Source organism: Enhydra lutris, unplaced genomic scaffold, assembly GCF_002288905.1.
Source record: "Enhydra lutris kenyoni isolate GAN:26980312 unplaced genomic scaffold, ASM228890v2 scaffoldscaffold28, whole genome shotgun sequence".
NCBI classification, from domain to species: domain Eukaryota; kingdom Metazoa; phylum Chordata; class Mammalia; order Carnivora; family Mustelidae; genus Enhydra; species Enhydra lutris.
In genome coordinates this window covers 393,794-410,177 of record NW_019154112.1, presented here as the reverse complement: position 1 = coordinate 410,177, position 16,384 = coordinate 393,794, and the positions used below count along the sequence as shown (strand labels likewise).

Below are 16,384 nucleotides of genomic sequence, written 5' to 3'. Positions count from 1 at the left end.
TGTGGAAAACTCAACCTTTATTATTACCTGCCTAGTGCAGGATATTAAAATTGCATTGAGCTAGATCCATATATTAGTGTAAAAATCTGTGTCTCTCCCCCCAAAAATGTACAAACCCCAAGTGATTATAGAAAAACCAATATGGCAGCTACAACAGAGGTGTCCAACCCCAAGGCCACAGGCCATTGCTCCCTCTTTCCCCCTAATCCCAGTATTTAATCCATAGAAACATACAGGCTTAGAGAAGTTCTAGCTAAAACACAGCAGGTGGGAAGTGGGGATGGCTGGGGGTGGGGTACAGGGATCACCCCCAGGTCCAGTGTTTCAGAGGATGGAGGAGGGAGAAGCCAAAGTCAAGGACAATTCCAGGAGTTAGCACAAGGGAACATCTTTCTCCCCTTCTTGTCCTCCTCATTCCCCAGATTCTCAGCCAATGGGATCCAGTGTGTGACGGAAGGAGAGAGAGGCTGGGGGGACCACAGCCTTCTCTCTTGGAACCAGTGTTGTCCAGTGGGGCCCAGGTGCTCCAATAGGCCTTATCCAGTGTCTGTCCTATATGTGCCCCTATCTTCCCCCCCCCCCCCCAGGGATGGCTAGAAGAGGTCAGAGAGGATCCCATCCACAGGGCCAGCTGGGTGGGTGGCGGAGGCTTCTAAGAGAGGAGCAGGAAGGGGGCATAAGAGTATGTCCCTGGAAGGGAGGCGTCAGCTCCCTGGCAGGCCCAGCCTACCTGTGGTCACACTGCCTCTCTTTCAGAGGTGAAAGGTGTTTGGGACAGGGAATGGAGTGGGGGTGCCATGAAAATCCTCTTGTTTATTGCCTCTGGCTTTGCCTGAATCCTCCCTGAGGAAGGGGCAGCTGGGTGTGATTCACACCGTGTTGAGCGCATCTTCGGCCAGGAACCGATGTAGTTGGGAAAAGGGTGGTCGCTGCTCAGGCTCCCGGCTCCAGCACCGAAGCATCAGCTCGTACAGGCCCAGCGGGCAGGCAGGGGGCCGAGAAAGGTACACCTGCATTATGACAGGGTGGACAAAAGGCAGGGAACAAATGGTCTTTAGTTCCCAAGATGACAGGCTCTGGCCCTCCCAGACCCACAACCTTATCTTCCCTCCCTTCTGCTCTGACCTGGCGGCCCTGGTCCCGGAAGAACTCCCCTGCGTTCTCAATGACTTGCTCATCAGTGAGCTGCCCAAACGGCTGGGCCCGGCAGAGCATCAGCACCTCCCACAGGGTCACCCCAAAGGCCCACACGTCACTTGCCGTCGTGAACTTCCCCTGGCGTGTGGATAAAGCAACAAAGGCAGAGAAAGACATCAGGTAACAGAGACCATCCTCACCTCCCCACAGCTCCCCATTCACTCAGCACTTCCCCAGACTGACTCCTCCTGGCTGGCCCCTCCCAACAAGCCTGCTCCTCCCTCCTTCAGGCTCTGCCCTCTTTCTCAGGCTCTAGTCCGCTCCCTGAACTCTTCCTTCTTCTACGCACCCTTCCTTTCCACCATGACCCTCATTTTCTGGTCCTGATTCTCTCCCAAGTCCTACCTTTTTATCTCTAGCCTCCTGTCTCCCCTTACCTCTCTTGCTCCCTGACTCCTGCTCTTGTACCCACTCTTGGCTCCTGAACCCTTTCCCATCATACCACTCCTCCCTACTTTCTCTGGTCCCTAGAGCCAGAGGGAAACTTACAGAGCACTGGCCCAAATCCTCACTTCAGAGATGAGGGAACTGCAGCGCAGGGAAGGCAAGTGACTTGACAGACACCACAGAGCAGCCAGTGCTCCCCCCCGCCCCGCCCTCCCCTGCCAACCCCTTCCCAGCCCTGCCCTGCCCGCCTCTCTCAGGGCCTCTCACCATGAGGATGCACTCCCAGGCCATCCACCGGATGGGCAGCACTGCCCGGCCCTGCACGCGATAATAGTCCCCAGCATAGAGGTTCCGGCTCATGCCAAAGTCAGCAATTTTGATAGTGAAATTTTCCCCAACCAGGCAGTTCCTTGTGGCCAGGTCCCGATGCACAAAGTTGAGCGTGGCCAGATAGCGCATGCCCGAGGCAATCTGAGCCGCCACGTGTAGCAGCATGGGGTAGCTGAGGACAGAGCCAATGAGAGAGGGTCCCTGGAGGCAGTCCCAGACTCACACCCACCTCACAGATTCCTGGGAGGAATCCCAGGGGGCCCACTCCCTGGGACTGGGTCGTGTCTACTGCTGGTGCAGAGATGGAATGCCCACGCAGAGGCCAGGGGTAGGTGCCCACACAATGCTTGTTTGGCTCATCTGACCCAGGGAGCTGCTGCTCTGTTGTCTGGACTCAGGCATTGAGGGTGAGCAAGAGCAGAGGGAGATTCCTGACAGAGTCCAAGTCCTTTCAGCAACCCCCTGTAGTAACTTCTTGCTTCTCAGTCCCCAGATGAACATGGCCATGTATTCCTCACCCCAGTCCCCACCCCCCTGAACCTCACTACCTGCCCCCACATCCCATGCTGGATCCAGGTTGGAGCAAGGGGAGAGGAGACCCCTCCCCGGGGAGCTCTCAGAGAAGGGCCAGCCTGGGTAAGTGGGTACCTGATGGTGGGCCCTGGGGCAGCCTCCCCGTCTCTGGGGGCCCCCTCGGCCACCTTGTCCTCTAGCTGGTGGGCACTGAGGAACTGGTTAAGGTCACCATTCTCCATGTAATCGGTAATCATGCAGAGGGGGTCGTCCTGCACACACACGCCTAGGAGCCGGATGATGTTTGGGTCCTTTAGCCTCGACATGATCTTCACCTCCTTCAGGAAATCATTCCTAGAAAAGCGGGGAGGTGGCAGGGACACTGAGGGGCTGATCTGTCCTTTCTCTCCTGCTCACGCAGGCCAGCACCCTAACCCCAGCAGACAAGCTGACTCACTAGTGACACTGAGACCTGGCCTGAGATCAGCCTGAGATGCAAACTTCCTTCCCCAGCCAATCCCCCTATTGGTCTCTACCATATTCCCCATTCTTCATGGCCTCCCTTCCCTATCACCAGACACCATCCCTGGTCCTCACCTGGCATTCTTGGTGGCATCTGGCCGTAGGATCTTGACAGCTACCAGCAAAGGGTGTCCCTTGCACACATTAAGGGGGAAATCAAGACTGACCAGATCTTGAGGGTTTTCTACCTCACACAGGTGCACCTGGGGAAAGAAGCTCATTTGTTAGAAAGTCACATGATTCACTGAGGTCACAGGGTCAACTGGGATAACACAGTCACAGATGACAGGTTCTGACCAATGGGGATATATGGGCATGACATCAGAGCTCCAGACAGTCAAGACACTGCTGATAGCTGGGGAGGGATCCTCCTTACCTCCCCAAATTGGCCCTCGCCAAGCTTCTCCTTGAAGCGGAGCCGAGACCGAGGAAAATCCACTCTGGGAGGCCCATCCCCGGCAGCCCCTGGGGGCAGCGCAGGCACAGCATAGGTGTTGCCCCCGGTGACGCCCTGCAGGGTGACAATGTCAGCCTCGGCATAATGGGGGACGCTGTTCTGGGGCGGTGGGGGCAGAAGCGGGGCACCCGGCTTCTCAGGCTCCATATAGTCCCCACTGCAGGCTGGAGGGTTAAGGGGAAAGAAGACAAGACGAAGCATCAGGAGCAGCCCTTGAGAGCCATGGTTCTCCACACCCCAGCCTCCCTTGTCTCCCAGCTGGGTGAGAGACTGGGTCTATGATCCATCTTCTTGGTATTCTACCCACCAACCTCAAACCAGAGAAGATGCTGGCATGAGATGAGAGTGAACTGTTCCAGAGTTTAAGGCAATGGAAACAGTTGAACAAAGAATGACATCGTCTATTCTCTAGGGATCCCAGCACAGCCCAAGAAACCATGACAGAAGTCTTGATTAGAAGAGGAATTCCTCTACCCACCATCAGAAGAAGGATGGTGCCAGTCATCTGGTTACCCCCTACCTTCTAAGCCCTTGTCCCACTCATCGCCAGCCCCTCCTGTTCACTTAGCTGTTCTACCTACCTGCACCTCCCCACACATACTTTCAGCCTTGGCTCCTCCCTGCCATGGTTACCCAAACCCTCCCTGACCCAATACTCCAAGCTCAAAGACAAGCAGAGACAGGGGCACACAGAAAGGGGGAGGGCGTACAGTTCCTCACGGCCAGGACAACAAGGAATCTACAGACAGAGGAGAGGAAGCAGAGCTGTTCCCTCTTAGCCCTAGGGAAGGAGCAACAATGAGAGAAGGCAACACCAAGGAGAGGAGGAGCAGACAGGAAGGGCAGGGTGTGAGCCTTCACCTCTGGGACTGCAGAGAGAGTACACATGGGGGGGAGAGGGCAAGCACCCAGGGTGAGAGGCCCTCCTCCTTGCAGCTCTAGAAAGAGAGGAAACAAAGGAGGAGTTATAAGAGAACCTGGGGTCAGTATAGCAACCTCCTCTCTGGCTCTGGAGAGCAGAAAAGATGGGGTGGAAGAGGAGGAGGAAGACAGAGCTGAGAACCAGTGAGCTTTCTGCTCCTGTGCTCAAGGGAAAGGCTTTAAGAAGGAACAAGCACAGCAGAGGAGAGCTAAGGGCATTAGAGCTTCCTCCTTGGGAGCTCAGGAGAGCAAAAGAGGCCACAGCAGGGAGAGGAGGGAATGCAAGGTCTGAGGACTTTTCCCTGCCCCTGTAAAGGTATGGGGAGCCTGGAGGAGCCCAGAAGCAGAGGGGCTTACCCTGGGTGTTGGTGGGTTTGGCCCAGGCGGGTGTGGGGGGGCCGGGGCCCCGAGGGGGACGGGCGTAAGTGGCCAGAAGGAGGCGGTAGGCTGGATTGGAGAGCAGCAACGCTGTCGGGAGAAGGAGGGGGGGAGACACGGGGAAGGGATGAGACTCAAGGCTAGACAGACAAGGAGACCTGGAATAGGGCAAGACCAGGGCTGATGGGAATGAATGTACTGAGAGACAGGGACAGGATAAAACAAGGATCTGGAGAGTGCTGGATTGCTCGATGAATAATGAGTGAACAGACGGACAGGTGGATGGGTAGATGGATGGATGATAAACGAATGGTTGAATGGATGAATGGACAGACAGAGAAATGAATGGATAAATATATATGGATGGCTGAATGGATGACAGGTGAATGGTTGGATCGTGGATGGATGGATGGAGAGATGAACAAATGGATGTTTGAATATATTTGGATGGATGATGGATGGGTGGATGATGCATCCAGTAATTGGATGGTAGATGAATGGATGTACAGATGGATGAATGGGTGAACAGATGTATGAACATGGATGAATAATGGATTGGTAGATGGACAGAGGACAGATGGGTGGTAAAATGGATGGACGGAGAGATGGAAGATTGGATGGGTGGCTGGCTGGCTGGATGATAGATGGGTGAATAGATGTATGAATATTTATGGATGGATGCATAATGGATAAATGGTCAGATGGTGGATAGAGGAGTGAATGGAGAGAAGGATGAACATACACATAAATACAGATAGAAGGATGGATAATGGATGGATGGAATGAACATGGCAAGTCTAGGAGAAAGGAGAGAGGCTAGAAGATACAATGAGAGGGCACAAAAAAGAAGAGAGAAATGTGTATGGGACACAAACAAAATGAGATCACCACGGATTAGGGGTAATACATGGGAAATTCTTGAGAAAAATTATAAGGTAAGGACATGGGAGTGATACAGTGTGGTGACCAGGGCACAGAAATAAAGAAAATGAGTTGAAATTGGAAAGACAGAAAAAGAAGGGAATGGAAACAGAGAGGAAAAGGGATACAATAAGAAAATAAGCAGAGGACGGAGGTAGGACTAGAACAAGGCAGGTCTTACCAGAGCTGTTGGGGACACTGGGAGCAGAGTGGGGCGGATTCCCACGAGGGCGGGGTTCCTGGTAAGGGGGTGGCTCAAGAGGGCCTGGGCGGTTGTTGATGAGGATGGTGTCCCCAGGGACAGACAGATGAACTGTCAGCTCCTCTTCTAAAACCCGGCGCTCGGCCTTGTTGTGGGAATGGGAATGTTAACTGCACATGATTCCAGCTCAATAATGACAAGGCCCCCTTCTCCCCTTCAGTCCCCACAACAGTCGCATAGTGGTATCTACTATTAGCTCTATTTCACATAGTGGTATCACTATTAACTCTCTTTCTAAAGAAACAAAGGTTCAAGAGCATGTAGATCAGTCCCCTGATGTCCCATAATGGGATTCCAACCCAAATCTGACCAGATAATTATAGAACCATCAACCTTCATGCATATCACCCCCACCAAACTCTCACCAGGAAGACAGGGGCTTGGAGTATGCCTGGCTTCTTCCTCTAGCTCCTCTCCACCCTTCTAGCTCCACTCTCCCCCTTTCCCATCTGGCTCCTACCCCAAGAGGTTGACTAGTGTGGACTTTATCAACTGGCTCAGTTTGGGTTGGCTGGAGAGGAGTTTGTTGGGCAGGTGGGAAGTAAGGTCAGGGTGATTAGTCTCCCAGCCCCTCCCTGAGAAGTGGACTCAGGCTAGCTGTATCCTTGAAGCAAAGTCCACTGCCCGTCTCAAGGAGGCTTTCCCCAGACTCACTCCTCCAGGTTCTGGTAACTTCGCTCCTCTCATCTTGCATGCCCACAGCCCATGAGTGGTGACAGTTCTGTGGGAATTTCACTACTCTTTGCGATTTCCATAAGGCCGCCCACTCCTTTGCAACCTGGCACTTTACTGAGCCCACCTCTGGTTATCTTAATTAGACTGTGTTCTGTGGTCCCTACAGGACCCAAACTAATGCAGGCGTCCCCATACACGTTGGCCTCAGCCTGGCCTCAGTCTCCACACCCACACCCTGCCTGTGCTCTCCACACTGTAACCCCCTGCTCCCCTCAATTCCCTCACCCCTCCCCCACACCCCCAGGCCACACCCCCACACCGCTCACCTTGCTGAGGAGCCTGCGCCAGTGCAGCCGCCAGAGCATGAGGGCAATGATGAGCAGCAGCAGCAAGATGATGGCCACCAGGCAGCCAATGAGGATGGCAGTTGGGCTCCCCTCCGCCTTGGCCACAGGTTGCTGGCCTCGGGGCTCTAGCTCTGTCAGAGACAGGAGAGTCAGAACCACAGGAGGCTTTCCACCCGAGTGGGGGTGGCCCCAGTAGCAATGGCAGCACAGGACCCACTGGTTTGGGAGGAGGCCCCAGGCTGCTCACCCAGGCTGCTGAAGTTGGTGGGAGGTGGGCCAGGTGGCCACCACGGAGCCGGTGGGAAGGTGCCCCCCAGAGCTGGAGAGGAGTCATTCATAACATCTATAGAGAAGGACGAGAAGAAAGGATGGAGTCAGAGAGGGAAGAGGCCCCAAAGGGAAGCTACTGGCATGAGACCTGTGGAATTCTACCACTAGGAGCAGGGGTGATACTCAGTATATGTACCCACCCATCCAAAGGAAGGGGGCTGGCTATTGTGGATGTCAAGTGTTTAGCTGCTGGGTTGTGAGGAGATACAGGACTCCCAGAGAGAAAGAGAGAGCCCCAGGTGTGGATCTTGGGTACCAGGCGGCCTGGAGAAGAGGCTATTTCTCAACCAGCACAGAGTACTTGTGTTTTTATAGCCAACACTGTCCTACCAGCTCAATATCAGTCATGAGGGAAGGGCTGATAAAGCAAAGATAGGGCTGGGGGGAAGGAGTAAGGAGATGTTCCAATTATTCTGGGCATCTCTGCTTGGGAAGTCTCACGAGTGGTAGATGGATCTGGTGCTGGGAGTGGATATTTTGGCATCCTGCGGGTTGGCAATCCTAGAGGATGAGGACTGGGCAGAGACAAGGGGCTTACCAGAGATGAAGGAGATTTCACTGAAGAGTAACCAAGGCCCAGCAAAGAGGAAGCGACACTGCAGAAAGCGGCCCACGCGGCCGCCCAGGGGCACGGACACAGCCCGGGCTCTGGGGTCCCCCAGGCTGCCCCCCAGGGCGTGGCGTACAGGCTCCCCCTCCCAGGCCATGGCAGGGCCCCACTTGAAGCGACATTCCACCCCACCAGGCAGGCGGGCTCCCAGGGTGTGCATGTTGTTACAGTGGACCTGGGGGGGAAGGGAGGAGGGACACAGGGTCAAGGCCAGGAGAGCCCAGGTGAGCACCCCAGGAGCAACCACCCTGGTCTCCGAGGAGCCAGATGCACTTACCTGCATGGCCTGGAAAGCCCTCAGCCGGTCAAACTCAAACTCCATCTCCACATAGCCAGCTGGGAAGCTGTGGTTGCTCCACCCCACATAGTCATAGCCTGGCCAGACCCGCAGCTCCTGGCTCTTCCTAAAGTCATCCAGCCCCACCACACCATCCGCCAGCTGACCCAGACCTCCGTACAGCAGCCTGGAAAGCAGGACAGCAAAGGAACCAGAGGGTGGCAGAAAAGAGAGTGGCACCCATCCATGTGCTCTGCCACCCCGGGCCTCGACCTCCCCACTGTGGCTCTCTCTCTCACCTCCAGAATTGCCGTGGTTGCACGGAGGCACCACCTCTAGGGGGCACCATGCAGCCTAAGGTGTGTGTATGTATGGCGACAGTTTCCAACAGATGTGTCTTAGCAAAAGGGGTGCCTTTTACTAACTCGCACAAAGTGTCACATGAGCTAGTAGTTGCCTTGCTACCCTTCAATCCTGATCTTGTGTCCCCAAGGCCCCACCTAACCTGTCCCTCTCCCCAGTTCTTCCATCTCACTGGCCAGACTCTTGACCCCACCCACTACATCCTCCCTCCCACCCCAGGCTCCTGGCCCTGCACAGCCTGCCTCTCTTACCCGCCAACAGTGTGTGTGGTGTGTCCATCGTAGGTGGAGTCGTTCAGGTGCACTGCCTCGGATAAGTACATCGTCTGCCCCACAGGGGCCGTGTAAGACAGCAGTCCATCTGGGGCAGGGTTGCGGAGGTGATGTTAGAGGCAGGAAGCCTCTCTCCCGCTCCCTTGCACCAGTCCCTTCCTGTGTCCCTCCACAGGCCCACGGGCATGGAGGGGACAAAGTTGGCCAGCACTGCCCCCCCCTCAGAGTGACAGCTTCCCAACAAGAGAAGGATGATTCTGGAGGCCCTTCTCCCCAGGTCCCAGCCCAGGAAACAAATTCTCGGGGGTCTGAATGACTCACCCTTCCAGAGGCAGCCATAGAGCTCCACCCGCAGACAGACACTCATGACCCGGTCCGCCCGGGGGTAAAAGCGAACCAGCCGGGCCACCATGGGGGGTCCCAGGTCCTTCAGCACCACTCCCCCAGGGTCCTCATTACCTAAAATCACCTGTGGCCCAGGAATTAGGGTGGATGAGTGGGAAAGGCTCTGGGTTGGATCTCACTTCCCAGTCAGCCGCGGTCCCCTGGCCCAGCACACAGTAGCCACAAGGAGACTCATGAAGGCTGGTGTTGAGCACCCAGGGCTCTGGGGTACAGCCAGGCATTTTTATAATGAGGGGCTGTAGCAAAGACCTCTGACACAGGCACCTGGGTGGCTCGGTTGGCTGCCTTCGGCTCAGGTCATGATCCCAGGGTCCTAGGATCGAGGCCCACATCAGGCTCCCTGCTAGGTGGGAAGCCTGCTTCTCCCTCTCCTGCTCCCCCTGCTTGTGTTCCCTCTCTCTCTGTGTGTGTCTCTTGTCAAATAAATAAATAAAATCTTTTAAAAAGGACCTCTGACACATCTCTCAGCCTGACGCTTTGTCCTCAACCTCCAGCGTCAGCCCCGAACCCTACCTATCTCCATTTGTCTCTAAGCCATGCATCCCACCGTGCACAGATTCTACCCATTTCTCAGAGCTCTGCACCTCTGCTTCCACCTTCCCCCTCTTCCTTCACCCCATCCTCTCTGTCCACTCGGCAGGCATTGGCTGACTGCCCACTCTGTGCCAGCCATGCACGTTCTCAGTGGTAAACATCCATCCCTCCCTTCTCCCCATGCCGCACTGAGATTCCAGTAGGAAAAACAGCTGTGCAGAACAAGAGGCAGGGTGTGGGGCTGAAGCAGTGGGAGGCAGGCTCTCTAAGGAGGTGATATCTAGAGGGGAACTGAGTGGAAGGAGAAGCCAGGGACATCTAGGGGAGAGGCTCTCCAGGCACAGAGACTGGCAAGCAAAAATGTCCTAAAGCTGTGGGATGTATCCGTGTTCCTTCCAGGGACAGCAAGAAAGCCAGTGGGCCCAAGTGGAGTGAGAATACAGGAGGGAGGAGTAAGGGAAGTGGGCAAGAGCCAGGCCAGGCTAAGCTTCTGCACCCAGGAAGGAGCTTAGCTTTGGTTCCATAGTGGAAAGCCAGTGGAGGGTCATGGACCAGGTGCACCTCATCTGATCTGCATTTTCTCAGGCACAGTGGACGAAGCCTCTAGGTGGAGATAGTTCAGGTGGGAACAGACAGGAGCAGGGAGAACACTCTGAAGGCCAGCAGGTTCATCTAAGCCTAGGATGGTGTGGTGTGTGGCCTGGGGTGGTAGAGGCGGCGGTTGGTGAGAAATGGTTGGATTCAGGAAATGCGGAGGTAGAACTGACTGGCCTTGCTGGTGCTTTGGAAGCAGGAAGGTGAGAGACCAGAGGAATCCGAGACATCATCTTAGCTTGTGGCCTGAGCAACTCGCCTGAGTTGGGGGGAGGAGCAGGTTTGGGGTGGGAATGGGATTCAAATTCAGCTTGGGAGGTTTACGGTAGGTTTGAGATGCCCATTAGACATTCAGGTGGAAGGGCCCAGAAGGTGGTCATGTTTGCAACGCTAGATGGAGCTCAAGAGAGAGGCTTGGGCTAGGGAAGGTAGAAATCGGCAGTCATGGGTGGACAGGTGGCAGGTGCTTTTATAGTATAGCTGGGGACAAGAGTAGAGCCAACCTTCCCTCGGAGCTGCCCCCACCGGCCTCACCTCCTGACCCCAGCGGTCCCTCCAGTCCATCCAGCGGTGGCCGTCCCGGGAGTAACGCAACCGGTAGCTGGGGGAGAACTCCTTGCCCAGGCCTCCCGCGTGCCGCCCCTGGGTGCCCACCAAAGCCACCAGGTGCAGCCGCCGCAGATCCACCTGCAGGTACTCCTCCTCCTTCGGAAAGACCGGCCCCGCGGGGCACCAGGCCCCGTCCCCGTCGCTGCTCTCCAGCCTGGGAGGGAGCAAGAGGTCACAAGGAACATCTGGTCTGCCTCTGTCTCTAGTATTTGAAGCCCCTCACGATGCAGGGTGGGGTTTCATTGGCACTGGCCCTCCGAGCAGCCTCTGGGCCTAGGCAGAGGACTCGGAAGGGCAGGTAGAGGCCCCAGGAGCTCCCTCCAGAGCGGTGCCCCAGGTGTGCCAGTTACCTGCTGTGGCGAGCAGCAGTGGAATCTGACCAAGAGCTGGAGGCAGAGATGTCTCCATCTGGAATGGTCCTGTCCTGCATGCCCAGGGCATAGCGGCACTTGGCTGGGTGAATACAGGCATATAGAGGGTCAAGGCCCCTGGCTCTGTCTCCCAAGCCCCATCCTCAGGGACCCAGGAGCCAGGTTCCTCACCAGGGTCAAAATGTCCCTTCATATCAGCATCTCCAGTTGCCACCAAGAGCAGCAGCAGCAGCACCAGCGGCAGAGATGTGAGGGCCCCTGGCCCCATAGCTCCTGATTCCTCAGGCCTAAGGGGGCGGGGGCAGCATCTCTGCAGGGGAGCAAACAAGGGGTAGGGTGAGTGAAAGTCAAGGAGCCTGAGTCACAGCCAAGGACAAACAGGCAGAATGGGTTGCTCTGGGAATAACAGGAGTAAAGTGACAACAGCAAAAGCTGCTTAACAGCATCAGCTGTGTTCTTAGAATGTTCCCCATGTGCCAGACACCAGGCTAAACTCTGGTCCACTCCCCACCTACGATCCCAGAATTCTAAGAAAAGTGGGGGACCCCAGGGTTTTCCAATCTCACTGTCTTCTATAGCCCCACTAAGCCCAGTGTCACCCCAAGACTGGCAGCCCCCCAGCACGCAGGCAGTTGGGAGACAGGCAGAACTTCATCCCTCCCCGAGATCTGCTGAATCAGAATCTGCATTTTAACACAACCCCCAGGTGATCCGTGTCAATGAAAGTCCGAGAATCCCTGCTCTTCACTAGGGCCTGGGTGGCACACACTACCTAAGACAATTTCAACTGGAATCTCCTTGTGAATCCAGGTTATCCACCCTCTGCAGAACAGCAGAAGCTGCTCTGACCTCTCCTCTTCCTGGAGGTCTGCACTGAGCTCCGCAGGCCCTGGAATCCCGAGGGACCCCTAGGGCCACCCCTAATGCCCTTCCCCTCTGCCATCAGATCCAAAGCCTGCTATCCCAGCTGTCCTCATTCTGCTTCCCTTCTTAAGACCCAGACATCCTGTCCCCACAGTTCCCACTTTCTGAAGGTGGCTGCCTCTGAAGGAGAAGCCCAGTGCTGAGGAAAGGCCTGAGTTGCCTTGGAGACGAGGGCGGGTCTACAGGCAGGGAGGCCAGGTCACCCCAGGAGGTAGGAAGAGTGGGGGGATACTCCCCCATCCCTTTGTCCTCTTCCAGCTGCTCCCATCATGCTCTAGGGCAGGAATGTAAGAGGCAGCTGAGACCCCACAGCTCTGAAGCAGCAGCTGAGGGGGCTGACTGAGTTGCGGGGGGCACCAAGGCATCAAAGAAGAGCTAGAACCAGAGGCATCACACCTGGTCCCTCGGAGGTCCAGGAGCCACGTGCAGGGCAGCAGGCTGCAGGGTCCCAGGCGGCTGGCCTGGAATTCCTGGGTGCCGCTCTCCACCCCCACCTCTCTCGGGAACAGCGGGGCCCTTGTTCCCCTGGGTAACCTTCATGCCTATCCCAGATGAGTCATCGGAGCCAGACGGAGCTAGAGGAGCCCCGGGCAAAGATACAAAGACAGGCAAAGGATAGGAGGCAGGGGGAGACGGGGCGAGAAACACAAAGCAAGAGGTAAATAGAGCAGGCTCAGAAGCACAGGGCACAGAGCCAAGCAGAGAAACACACAGATGTCTGGGGCAATCCCTCCAATACTCCAATCACCCTACTTCTCTCCACTGGGTCAGGCACACAGAGGACAGGCTGAGAAGAGCTACCCCAACCCCACCCCGCCCTACCCTACCCCGATTACAAAGCAGGGACCTGGTCACTGCTGCAGGTCCTTCCTTTTCCTCTCCTATCCCCACCCCCCACCACAAACACCAGCCACACAGCTCTGTGCACCCCTTACCCCCCACGAACCCAACCCACCCCCACTCATCAGCCATGCAAACTTGCAGAGCTGACTGTAAACCCTGGGGCTAATTGTAACACACACACACACACCCCTCTGTCAAAGACAACTCTTCACAGACTTTTAGAGACAGACACTTAAATGTGTTACACACATCTGTCCCAGCTGGGGCAATCACAGACACTCATGCACACATCAACTCCATCCACAGGCCATCACTTAGTGAATAGCCATCTTCAGACATCCGTGAACGTGAAATGACAGATAACACATGCTCCTACCATTAGAGGACACCGTGAGACACATACACTCAGGCTCTCAGACACAGGATCCCAAGACAACTGGGGCCCACCTCCCAATAAACACCAAGACCAAGCCAGAGAGAAGTCAAGGTGGTGGCTGGAAGGGCCATGAGAAAAAGAGGCACTGCTCCATTTTTCCAGACTCTCAGCTTTCACCTGTCTCCACTGTAGCACTCACTTCTGAGGCACCCATGTGCCTACAGCACTGGCTGCAGGTAGAGGTGCTGGGAAGGAAAGTCCAGCCAGCAGGGGACCGAGGGGTTGGGGGGGGACACTGAGGATGGGGCGCACCAGGCAGTGACACAGTCTCACGATAGAACCAACTGACCATCCGGAGGCTGTCACTGGCGGGTTAGGTATCAGTGCCTCTCTGCTGGGCTGAGGGCAGGCTGCCCCACTGGGAGCTGACTGGGCAGAGACTTAGCACTTAGCAGGTAGATGCCCGCAGGGACTGGCCCGATAGGAGGGCACACCCGCTTCTCCAGGGGCCAGAGGGGATGATTCAATGGGGCCACACAAGAGCACCTGCCTTCCTGGGCGTCAGTTCCTTCACACTGAGTAAATGGTCCTTCCTCAATGCTGAAACACACTTTCTCCGAGGTCAGGGAGGTGCCCCCCCATTTTCAGACAGTAAGCCAGCGCACTGGGGAGGCGGGCAGGGACGCGCTTGGCGGAGCTGGGCAACCTAGAACAGCCCGGGAGAGTCCTGCCTCCGACGCCAAGCCCTCACCCGGTCGCCGCACCTCCCCTGGAGCCCCCGGCCTCGGCCTCTGTCCCTCTGCCCCGCAGGGGTCCTCCGGCCGCACCCCCTACCTCTCATCGCTCTTCCCGGGAGACCCAGGCGTCCGACCCCGGAGCGGGGCCTCCTCGGCGGCTGGGCGAGGGGCGGGGGAGGCGCAGGGAGCCAGGAGCAGGGAGCGGGAGGCGCCGGCGGGGCTCGGGTGTCGGGAGGCGGCTCCCGCGAGCAGCTGTCGGGGGCCTGTTCCGGGGAGAGGAGCCAGGGCTGGGGCGGCTCGGGCCCAGGCGCCGCCTCCCCACAGCCCGACTCCCCCTCCTTCCCTCCCTCCCTCCCGCCGCCCTCCGCCCTCCGCCCGCTTGCCGGGGTAGCCGCCCTTCCCCCTCCCGGACAGCGTCGTCCCCGCCGCTCCCACGCCCGGCGCCGCCCTCCCGGCCTCGCTCTCCCCTCTGCCCGCCACGCCCACCCCGCATTCCCCCGCGCACCCCGGCCTCCCCCAGGTAACCCCGCCGGGGTCCCCTTGACGCTGCGCGCCCAGCCCCCTCCGCCTCCCCGCGGCCCAACCCCCCAGGCCCCAGGGTCCCCACTAAATGGAACAGACGAAGCTGAGGCCCCGCTTGGGGCCTACCACATATCCAGGCCCCGTGAGGGGATGGCTCCCTCCCTATTCCCCCTTTCTGGGCTCAGTTCCTGGAGAGGGAGGTGAAGGGGGCAGCCCCAGGGCACAGGGAAGGAGCAGGTTCCCACAGGCCCTGTGCCCAGCCCAGCAGCAGGAGTTTGGATGGAGGAAGGGAGCAGGGCTCACCTGCCCAACCAGGCGCCCCAGACTCACACTTTCCACACCACCAACCTTTGCTTCTCTCTGGCATCCTCTGGCCTCCTGTCCTCTACACCCCAACCCAGATTGCCCCAGAGCCTGATGTAGCCGCCCCCCAACTCTCTCCTAGCCCCATTCTCTCTCTACTTCCACCTTCCACCCCCCAGTCCTCTATAGGACCCTGCAGCCCAGACTCCCAGGGCCTGGTTCCCTTGGGCTCCCTGCTCAAGGCCCAGGAGTCCTCAGGGCAAGCCTCCCTTGGGCCCAGGTGAGGTGGAGACCCTGACCACTGGCAGGCATGGGCCTGAACAAGGTAAGGGAGTTGTGGGGAATGGAGACAAAGAGAAAACTGGACAAAGCCCAAAAGAACCAGGAACAGGAGTCACAGAGAAGATGGGCAAGGAGGCTGGGTGAGGGGAGCAGGAGAGAGAGCTGTGGTGGGAAGTGCTGCGCCCCCCTGGGCACTGCCTCAGGCCACCATCTATCCACTCCCACACCTGTCAGCCACCTATCAATGTCACCGGCTCAGAAAGATCTCTGAGTCCACTGCAGATCCCCGCCCCACTGTACCTCACAGCGGACATCAGCTCACCCCCTACGTGCAGTCCCAACCACAGTCCCAAGAAAGAAACACTAAGTCACAACCAGACAAGTACACAAAAGTAGTACCAGGAAGAAGTTGGCCCTCGGTATGGGCAAGAGCGCCAAACCACCAGGGACACACCAATTGCAACACGCTCAGCTGCTACGGGACTCATTAATAAACAGCCCCATGGTCACTCGGAGAATTGCCTCTTCCCACCGTCCCCTCCGACCAAACCCCCAGAGGTTCCCGAGAGCACGTACCCGGCTGGAGACAGCCGCTGGGGAATCTGGGCCCTGGAGAGGCTTGGCCGGGGGTGGAGCCAGGCTAGGGGTGGAGCCGATGTTTCCCCAGTAACCTCACCTGGGCAGACTCACGACCCCTCCTTCCAGGGACTGCGCTCCGAGCAACCCTGGGCTGGCAGACCCGGCTGGGCTGTTTCCAGACGCCTCAGGGAAGGAGCGGCAGCCCCTCACACCCCGCTGGGACATTCCACACCCCAGGCCCACGCTCCCGGGCCAGGTGGCATGGCGCGGCCAGAGGGTTCCAGTGGGGAGAATAGAGGAAACCATAGAATCCTGAAACTCTTGTCCCCTGGTCTCTCCCCCAGGAGAAATTCCTAGTCGGTGATGCCCACCTCGCCCCAGCCCAAAGCTGGAGGAGTGGGAGGGATGCAGGGCTGGGGCCCAGCGGAGTCAAGTGACATCGGAAAGGGGGCTGGAGCCGGCTGGAATGCGGGGCTCTGAGCCGAGATTCCCAGGGGCCAGAGAGGGAAATCCCAGCTATCCAGGGGCCCCTAGAGCAGTGCC

The 16,384-nt window shown here is 57.4% G+C and overlaps 1 protein-coding gene across 4 annotated transcripts; it reads right to left on the bottom strand.

The window, feature by feature from the left end:
- LOC111152271 (discoidin domain receptor tyrosine kinase 1) lies at positions 1 to 15,969 on the bottom strand. Of its 4 annotated transcripts, XM_022510728.1 has the most exons (19): positions 15,939 to 15,962; positions 14,253 to 14,418; positions 11,447 to 11,585; positions 11,255 to 11,357; positions 10,830 to 11,058; positions 9,084 to 9,231; positions 8,742 to 8,850; positions 8,128 to 8,314; positions 7,779 to 8,025; positions 7,158 to 7,253; positions 6,890 to 7,041; positions 5,808 to 5,973; positions 4,685 to 4,795; positions 3,326 to 3,570; positions 3,025 to 3,152; positions 2,563 to 2,781; positions 1,852 to 2,086; positions 1,126 to 1,275; positions 1 to 1,010 (listed from the first exon to the last, which is right to left on the bottom strand). In XM_022510728.1, the coding sequence occupies exons 3-19, from the start codon at positions 11,541 to 11,543 to the stop codon at positions 870 to 872; spliced, it is 2,763 nt and encodes a 920-aa protein (XP_022366436.1). In that variant the 5' UTR covers positions 11,544 to 11,585; positions 14,253 to 14,418; positions 15,939 to 15,962; the 3' UTR covers positions 1 to 869. The 4 variants fall into 4 exon arrangements, with proteins under 4 accessions (XP_022366436.1, XP_022366437.1, XP_022366438.1 ...); XM_022510729.1 differs by lacking the exon at positions 4,685 to 4,795; XM_022510730.1 differs by lacking the exons at positions 4,685 to 4,795; positions 14,253 to 14,418; positions 15,939 to 15,962 and adding an exon at positions 15,662 to 15,686.
- Between the last annotated feature and the right edge of the window lie 415 nt (positions 15,970 to 16,384).